General features: G+C 36.0%; 1 protein-coding gene across 1 annotated transcript in view; it reads left to right on the forward strand.

The window, feature by feature from the left end:
• Positions 1–871: 871 nt before the first annotated feature.
• The window catches only part of LOC137641081 (DBIRD complex subunit ZNF326-like), a 22,053-nt gene continuing 12,918 nt past the window's right edge, over positions 872–10,006 (forward strand). Inside the window, exons 1-4 of the mRNA XM_068373527.1 lie at positions 872–928; positions 3,002–3,113; positions 7,153–7,229; positions 8,624–8,658. Of these exons, the coding sequence (XP_068229628.1) occupies positions 872–928; positions 3,002–3,113; positions 7,153–7,229; positions 8,624–8,658 (281 nt within the window). The remainder of the gene's footprint in view (positions 929–3,001; positions 3,114–7,152; positions 7,230–8,623; positions 8,659–10,006) is intronic.

Raw genomic sequence — 10,006 nt, forward strand, 5'->3', positions numbered from 1 at the left:
TGTTGGTTAAATGTAAAGCAAAAATGGGAATGTTATTCAGACACTTTAAAACAAGAAAAGCTGAACACATGATTATGCTTTACAAAACTTATGTGCGTAGTACACTCGAGTACTGCAATGTGATATGGTACCCACACTACCAAAAGGATATTGCGCAAATAGAGAGTGTACAAAGGTCCTATACTGCTAGAATAGAAGAAGTTAAGGACCTTGATTACTGGGAAAGACTGCAATTTTTAAAACTATACAGTCTAGAAAGGAGAAGAGAACGCTACATGATAATACAAGCATGGAAGCAAATAGAAGGAATTGCTGAAAACATCATGGAGCTTAAAGTATCAGAAAGAGCAAGCCGAGGTAGATTAATAGTGCCAAAAAGCATTCCAGGTAAACTGAGAAAGGCGCACAGGACATTAATCCACAACGCACCAGCATCGATAATACAGCGACTATTTAATGTGCTGCCAGCTCATCTAAGAAACATATCAGGAGTGAGCGTAGATGCGTTTAAAAATCAGCTCGATAAATACCTAAGATGCATCCCAGACCATCCAAGACTGGAAGATGCAAAATACACTGGAAGATGTATTAGCAACTCTCTGGTGGATATACGAGGTGCCTCACACTGAGGGACCTGGGGGAACCCAAACAAAAAATAAGGCAATAAGGTAAGGCTCTCTCTCTCTCTCTCTCTCTCTCTCTCTCTCTCAGATATTTGCTCAGACAGCATCTCTCTCTCTCTCTCTCTCTATCTCTCTCTCTCTCTCTCTCTCTCTCTCCCTCTCTCTCTCAGATCTTTGCTCAGACAGCATCTCTCTCTCTCTCTCTCTCTCTCTCTCTCTCTCGCGTGGTTTTTGTCGATTTGGCCAAAATGGTCAGAATAACGGAACATGATCTTAACAGAGTCCTTGAGGATACGGAGGAAAAAGTAAAAAAAAAAAAAAAATTTGTAACGGGTAATTTGATACGTTACTGTAGTATCACAAATAGAAATTTTTGAGCGAATTTTTTTTTTCTGGTAATAATAGTATTTTTGTGTTCGTTTTGGGTATTTTATAATAGTGTGTTCATTTACTTGTAATAAAAGATTACTTATCTTATTTTGTTGCTTAATAAGTGTGTGCATTTTTTCTTGTATTATTGCAATTTAATTTCTATGCACATAATCATGAAAGCATTTCATAATGGAAAATATTATGCAATTGCTGCCTTGGAAGTTAAACTATGTAAAAGATAGTATCCAGTGCTTTTATGTGAAGTTCTGTATGAAATGAACAGAGATGTCTAAAAGTAGCAACAGTTAGTCTCCATAGGAATGGAAAATTGGTCGTAAATAATAATCATATTTAAAAGGAGTGCAAAATAATATATAATTGAAAAGGAAAAATCTTCATAATGTTCCAAACAGCGTGAAAAATTTTTTTTACTCTACAATTTCTAGAAGACTTGGAAGACCCAGGCCTACATGGCTGAGGACTATGAAGCGTGAAGTAGGAGGTGATGAATGGAGAAGTATTCATTTAAAAGCTCAAGATAGAGACGACTGGCTAAATCTAACCGACGCCCATTGCGTCAATTGGCGTGGGAGGAGATGATGATGATAATGCTTTGTTTGAATGCGTAAATAACGCTAGATCAAATTTACTCTAATTGCAATAACAGGTTTGCAATAAGAACCCAAGACTGAAATTATGTCTTGTAACTTTGCTATTGAACAACATAAAAGACTATTTTGTTTGCTATTGAACAACATAAAAGACTATTTTGTTTGCTATTGAACTACATAAAAGAATATTTTGTTTGCTATTGAACGACATAAAAGAATATTTTGTTTGCTATTGAACAACGTAAAAGACTATTTTGTTTGCTATTGAACGACATAAAAGACTATTTTTGTTTGCTATTGAACAACATAAAAGACTATTTTCTTTTGCTATTGAACAACATAAAAGACTATTTTGTTTGCTATTGAACAACATAAAAGACTATTTTGTTTGAGAGTTTTAAGAGTTTTAAAACTGTTAGATCCGACCTCTTTGGAGAGTAACTCGTTGATGAGTCGTGGACTTTCAGAAAATCTGGCATCTGAAGTTAGGTAAACAATTGAAGTATGGATTTACAAAGGAATAAAATGTATCGATTGACATCTGTCAAGGTAGGTTGTGGGAGGCTAATGGCAGTTCCAGAGACCTCAGACTGTAGGCACCAGAATTGTGATGTGCATGATAGTTGGAGATGGATTGTTGGAGGAAGATAGGTGGAGTGAGTGTTGAAGATAGATGGAGTGAGTGTTGGAGGGAAATAGATGTTGTGATTGTTGGAGGAGGATAGATGGAGTGTATGTTGGAAGAAGACAGGTGGAGTAAGTGTTGGAGGGAAATAGATGGAATTGGTGTTGGAGGAAGATGGAATTGAGTAAGTGTTGGAGGAAGATAGGTGGAGTGAGTGTTGGAGGAAGCTAGGTGGAGTGAGTGTTGGAGGAAGATAGGTGGAGTGAGTGTTGAAGATAGATGGAGTGAGTGTTGGAGGAAGATAGATGGAGTGAGTGTTGAAGATAGATGGAGTGAGTGTTGGAGGATGATAGATTAAGGTTGTTGGAGTGAGTGTTATTATTATTATTTTTATTATTATTACTATTATTATTATTGTTAATTGCTAAGCTACAACCCTAGTTGGAAAAGCAGAATGCCATAAGCCCAGGGGCTCCAACAGGGAAAAAAGCCCAGTGAGGAAAGGAAACCAGGATAAATTGAATATTATAAGAGTAACGACATCAAAAGGTGGAGTGGGTGTTGGAGGAAGATAGACGGATTGAGTGTTGGAGTACTATAGTAAAAAAATTGGGTGTTTAAGAAATATAAAACAGTTGTATACAAACTGAATGTTGGAGAAATATGGTTGGATATTCAATATTCAATACCCAAGTTTTGGAGATATTGTTGTAGGAAACGTATTGTAAATTGAGAGCTGAATTACATTTTATTTGTCGAAGAAACTTTAGGAAGCAACGTTGGAGGAGAAAGAATCTTGCAATATTGCAGACATTGTTGAAGGACTGGCTGCAGGAACACTTGCCACACAACAGTGTTCATTAGTGTCAATTGACATTCTTCGTAAGTTAAGTATGGACGTTTTTTTTTTTTTTTTTTTGTGGGAGGGGGGGGGGCGGTTGGAGGCATAGGTCTACCTGCTGAGTCACCAACAGTCATTACCTCTGCCCTCCCTGTTCTTAATTTGGGTGGAAAAAGGTCTCGGGTGAGTATAAACGACCTCTGGGATGTTTGAGGCCGCGCAGTGACCTGTCCCTTGTCTCAGTGACTTCTAAACAGCATTTAACCCACTTAGGTTTTAATATGTCCAAGTAAAGTGTAATTAATTGATTGATTGATTTATTGATTGAGAGTTATCTGGCATCCTGACATCTATGGATTGACGCCTTAGGTCAAATGTAAAATTACTCAATTGGGAATGGTGGTTTCGCTGTCAGACTGGGTCAGTTGACCGAAATAAAAGACTATATTTATAGTAGTAGCGTGAAGAAAAACACCATTTAAAATACTCACATTTTTAAAAACTAAAACAAACTCCTTAATCTGTTTTGTTGTCTTTGGTCGAAGAAGGTACAAGAATAACTTATATAGTTTGAGAACTCTCATACACTTTTTAAAAAAAACGTAATTTTAATCGGAAATTCTTCTTAAAAATATATTTTTCTCTTCCGTATTTCAGTAAAATACAGGCGAACGTTTTTTTTTTACCTCATTTATGTTATACTTGTTTTTAAAACGGTAAAAATCATGAAATAAATATTCCCAGATATTTACCATTTTTTTTTTCATTCAAATTTTTAACAGTATAGATCGACATTGCTATTTATCATATTGACATCTGTTTATTATTATTATTATTATTATTATTAAATGCTAAGCTACAACCCTAGTTGGAAAAGCAGGCTGCTATAAGCCCAGGGGCCCCAACAGGGAAAATAGCCCAGTGAGGAAAGGAAATAAGGAAATAAGGAAAAATAATGAATAGGAATAAAAGTTTTGTAAATTTTCCTTTTTCGAGACGATTAAATTACTTGTATGAAGTTTATAGGGAGTTTTCTCCTTTGTAGTATTCATCATATATATGTTTTATAAATATTTTTTGTTTACTTAAAACCTTGGCCTTCAGTGAGACAAAATCGTCGTGGTTGACCTTACTCGGTGGGAGGTGTGTTTGCATCACTCAGTCAATCTTTTTTTCCATTTTAATGGTGTTCGCTGCCGGTTTAGTTTGCTTCTACATTTTGCGTGTTAATGTTTAATACTTTAACCTTTTGGTAACAGAATTATTGTGCTGGTGATTATTAACGCAAAGACTAAAACACGCTATCTTCAATAATTACAAGACTCTATCTGTTGTCACCGCTGATTGCTCTGTACGTATAAGGAGAGACTTAACAAATAATTTGTACCCATCTCTCTCTCTCTCTCTCTCTCCCTCTCTCTCTCTCTCTCTCTCTCTCTCTCTCTCTCTCTCCTTTTTTCCTTAATGGTCTGATGTTCCCGAGGTTCATTATTGTTCAAGGTTTGTCTGTGTTTGCAAATCTTGATGGCTTTGTTGATGTCGAGTTGTCATACACGGAAAGGATGTCCTTTGATACTCGAGTTGATTTTACTGTTGTCACATCAAGCCTGTTGTTCTGTAGCACGGCTCCTTATCCCATAAAGATCAGGATAGATCCTTGCATATTTTATTATTTATTTTTCCATAGACTTGTTCTAGTGGAAATCCTAAACAAGGGTAATTTATAGATGTGCATTTTGTAGAGCGAAATTTTCTACTGTATATCATCATCATCATCATCTACGCCTATTATTATTATTATTATTATTAATATTATTTTTATTATTATTACTTGCTAAGCTACAACCCTAATTGGAAAAGCAGTATGCTATAAGTCCAGGGGCTCCAACAGGGAACATAGCTTAGTGAGGAAAGGAAACAAAGAAAAATGAAATATTTTAAGAAGAGCAACGAGATTAAAATAAATATCTCCTATATAAACCATAAAAACTTTAACAATAGAAGAGGAAGAGAAAAGGCCTCATTCTGTACGTAGGATTTATTTATGCTATTTTTCTGTAGTTCCCTTTTTTCTCTACGAATTAATACTGTTGATTTTATCCTTCATTTGTCGCTGCAGTATTTTTTCTTCGCTGTTTTTCTTCTTTTATCATGTAATTACTTTGTTCGTCTGAATCTTGGTGAGGAAGAAAGTTAAAGTTATCTCTTTCCTTTGTTGTTCCACATGAGTGAATGTGTGCTCACGTTGAATAATTGCAGTAAATCAAGATGTCTGTAGATTGGGGAGTTGCATTTGAGAGAGAGAGAGAGAGAGAGAGAGAGAGAGAGAGAGAGAGAGAGAGAGAGTATTGAAATCATATAATTCTCAATTTAATTATAAAATCTTTTGTTACTGCAAACCGACGAGACTTAGAGAGAGAGAGAGAGAGAGAGAGAGAGAGAGAGAGAAAGAGTTTTACTTTAGTCTCGTCGGTTTGCAGTAACAAAAGATTTTATAATTAAATTGAGAATTATATGATTTCAATACTCTCTCTCTCTCTCTCTCTCTCTCTCTCTCTCTCTCTCTCTCGTATCAGTTCTTTCAAAATAATGGGAATTTCAAATTTCGTTTTTGTGGAAAGGTATATGGTGTAAAAATATTATTCGATTTGTTTTTCGCTAAAATATTCAATCAACCGTAAGTCAGTGATCAATGTTTTTCATGGAAGTCAGTCAGCTTTTTTATGTTATAAACTGCTGATTGTAATGTCATCTTCTTTTATATAAATGTTTTTATTATTAAAAATATAGTCACAGTTTAGCATGGCTCAATATGGAGATTTAGAGGGCCCTGAGTTACTGAAACTTTATCAGAAACCTCTATCACTTACATCCCCAAGTACCGTCTCTCTCTCTCTCTCTCTCTCTCTCTCTCTCTCCGCGTCCCACATTCTTATTTCAATGGCCATTCTATTACATGCCCTTCTCGTAACCCCTTCACTGCCTATACCGTTCATTCGGATGTACATACCCGTCTTTCCCCCCTCTAGTCCCTCCTCCCCCCTTCAAAACCTCCTCCCCTCCCCCTCCCCCCCCCCTCTTTTTCTATGTTGTCCCAAAGCGCTACGTCCTTTACTCCTCACCTTTTGGGTTTCCATGCGTGTGTATGTTTGTTTGTGTGTGCGCGTCTATAACAGCTTCTTTAACCTCCGTGGTACTTTCTCTCTGGCAATGCCTTCTGGGGACGCGTGATGTAAATCTTGTACTTTCTTAAGGGTTTTTATTCCATATTCCAAGCCATGTTTAGCGACCTTAACGACACTCGTCATCCTCCTCCTCCTCCTCCTCTTCTCTCAGTCTGACTCTCCTCCTCTGGCATCCCCTTTTTGGAAAGAGATGAAGGGGTATAGCCCAGCTTTTGGGGTAGGGGGGTAGGGAGGGGGAGGGGCGGTGTTTTAGGTAGGTCTGGCCCAAGGTAGATCGAGTGCCCCCCGCTGGAAATGAGATGTAAATGCACTAATCGGTAAAGACGTTGTCTCCGTTGTGTGGAGGTGTTAAAATCGACCTTACGACACGACGTTGGTTGGGATCTTATTGGAAATAGGTTCGGTGTGTCTGCAACGCGCTTATTATTGTGGAGGGGAGACGGCCATTATGTATGTTTGGTGTATGATTTATCCTTCCAAGTTGGGTATGATTGGCTAAGGATGTCTGTGTTGGGGTGACCGACAGAAGAACAAGGAGAAGAAAGGGAAGATGCTGATGCTAGAGAGAGAATCTCTCTCTCTCTCTCTCTCTCTCTCTCTCTCTCGCAATCTAGGGGATTTGATATCATCTTATTTACTTTCTCTCTCTCTCTCTCTCTCTCTCTCTCTCTCTCTATCTAGGGATTTGACATCATCATATTTACTTTCCCTCTCTCTCTCTCTCTCTCTCTCTCTCTCTCTCTCTCTAGGGGATTTGACATCATCTTATTTACTTGAAAATTACATACACTTAAGTGAGACTGATATTGACACGAGGAATGCAACAATACCCAAAAATAGTTTTTCCGATGATCGGCGGATAACGACCGTGAAATTTGTGGTTGAAAATATGCAGAAGAAGAAGAAGAAGAAGAAGAAGAAGAAGAAGAAGAAGAAGAAGAAGAAGAGAAGAAGAAGAAGAAGAAGAAGAATGTAAAGTAAAGTTTGTGAATTCTTATGACACACCACCGCTGCCACGATCGTCCATCTGCGTGACGTAAGGACGGTTCAACAGTGATTGATAAGTGACCTCAATTGACGTTTCAGTTGAAGTCTGTTGTGGTGTCGGTGTTTCTTTGTGACTGCTGATCAATTTGGCCTCATGCTATTTTGGGGGGAACCTTAACTGCCTTTGGAAAAAAAAATAAAACATTTATTTCAGGATTTTATTTTTACCTAGCTCTCACTGGTGTTCCAAACTTGTGTTGATTTAGTGGTTTGTTTTTGTAATCGTCTCTATGTTAGGCTAGGCTAGACTAGGTTACGTTAGATGAGGTTAGGTTAGGTTAGGCTAGGCTAGGCTAACATTCAGGTTTTTATTTTTACCCAGCTATCACTGGTGTTCCAAACTTATATCTATTTTGTGGTTTATTTTTATAACCGTCTATAGGTTAGGTTAAGCTAGGATAGGATAGGATAGGCTAGGGTAGGTTAGGTTAGGTTATGTGTCTCTTTATCGAGTTGACATTATAACCCGTAATTATGTCTTCGAAACTTTATTTCTACATTCCACTGACGTTGGATTATGGTCCTTTGTTTACCTATATATGTTGTTGTTTTTTTCTGACTGACTGTTCAATTGATTCAACAAAACCAAATGAGTAAAGCTTGGAATGAAATTTTTAGAAAATAATGCAAATGTATATTGGGTTAATCGAGTCTTTAGAAGGTATCAAATTCGTATCCAAATATAATGGAGTTGGAATACCTTAATATGGTGAAAGGGTTTGCATATCGCCTTGATCAGCAAAGCTATATTAGGCAGGGCCACCCATACCTGGTTAGTTTGCTGTGACCGATCAGACCGAAGTCTCCCCACCATCACCAATCTGCAGTGGCTAGCATCGTGATGGAAATGGCTAAACCTTTAGACATAACCTAGACATGTCTGAGGTCTTTGTTGTTGTTGTAGATAGTTGTGTTTACTATTATCATTATTATTATTATTATTATTACTACTACTACTACTACTACTACTACTACTACTACTACTACTACTACTGCTACTACTAGCTAAGCTACAACCCAAGTTGGAAAAGCAGGATGCTGTAAGCCCAGGGGGCTCCAACAGGGAAAATAGCCCAGTGATGAAAGGAAATAGATAAACTACAAGAGTAGTAATTAACAAATAAAATATTTCAAGAACAACTATGCAGCATATGAATGTTTTTGAGTTTCCGGTTTGATTTGGAAATAGTATTTTTTTTTTGTTTAATTATATGAAACAAGGAGAATTAGAATTTTATTTTTGTATATTTTATGTTTATGACTTTTGAAGTTTACCAAGAAATTTACCCCCGAATAACTGTTTCTTCTTCTTTCCACAGGTAAACATGACGTGGTTTTCAACTGAAGCAATACCGTGAGTGTATAAAAATGATGCATAGTTGACTAAATAGCTCTCTCTTTCTCTCTCTCTCTTTCTCGCTCTCTCTCTCTCTCTCTCTCTCTCTCTCTCTTTTTTTTTTTTTCTTTCTCTTTTTCTTTTTTTTTCTATCTCTCTCTTTCTTTCTCTCTCTCTCTCTCTCTCTCTCTCTCTCTCTCTCTCGACTTCGAGTCTCCCCTTCCATTTTGATTGTGTAGGTAAAGGTTTTTTTTATATATATCATTTTTAGTACAGTGTTTTTTTCATTACTTTCTTTGGAGAATTATAGTTTTGTTTGTCTCCAACGGGGGGCGTTTTTATGATTTTTTTTTTTATTCCCATCGGATATTTCGTTTTAGTTTATTATGGGGGGGTGGGGGGGAGTTGGGCTCTCTTTTTTTTCATAGTCTCCCTGTTCTGTACCGCGTTTTTTGTTTTATTTTTTTATATAATTTTTTTTCCTTTTTATTTTTAGTATGTTTTGGTTTATTATTATTGTTGGGCCTTTCTTTTTTCATAGGCTCCCTGTTTTGTACCGTGATTTTATATATATATATATATATATATATTTATATATATATAGATATATATATATATATATATATATCAATTTTTGTTTTATATATATATATATATATATTATTTTAGTTTTTGTTTTTAGTATTTTTTTTATTCCTCTGGTCGAAGCACCATCAAGATGTTTTGGTTTATTATTATTATTACTTATTTATTATTCATTACGAATGGCTTATGTAATTAATCTCTCTCTCTCTCTCTCTCTCTCTCTCTCTCTCTCAGCTGTAATTTTATCTACTTTTAGGCGAATATTTTAAATGTTTGTGTATACATTGTTTTAAATATACTTTTTTGTCAATATTTCTAATTCAGATAAGTTTAGAAAAGCTATTTTTAGATTTTGAGATGTCATTGAATGTAAGGTCTTACATTTAACTCTGTTGCTTAGACTCTTATAATGTATTTCCTTGTTTCCCTTCCTCTCTGAGCTATTTTTCCCTGTTGGAACCCTTGGGCTTATAGCATCCTGCTTTTCCAACTAGGGTTGTAGCTTAGCTTTTAATAATAATAATAATAATAATAATAATAGTAATAATAATAATATTAATAATAATAATATTAATAATAATGATAATGATAATAATGATAATAATAATAATAATAATAGTAGTAGTAGTAGTAGTAGTAGTAGTAGTAGTAGTAGTAGTAGTAGTAGTAGTAGTAGACACAAATCTCCTAGACGAATGACAGACCCTGGAGAGTGTGCCCATTTAATTTTGGTCTTAGGCCCTAATACACGGGTATTTTCTTCCCCGAAACAGCTGTTGCT

Source organism: Palaemon carinicauda, chromosome 5 (assembly GCF_036898095.1).
Source record: "Palaemon carinicauda isolate YSFRI2023 chromosome 5, ASM3689809v2, whole genome shotgun sequence".
Classification (NCBI taxonomy): Eukaryota; Metazoa; Arthropoda; class Malacostraca; order Decapoda; family Palaemonidae; genus Palaemon; species Palaemon carinicauda.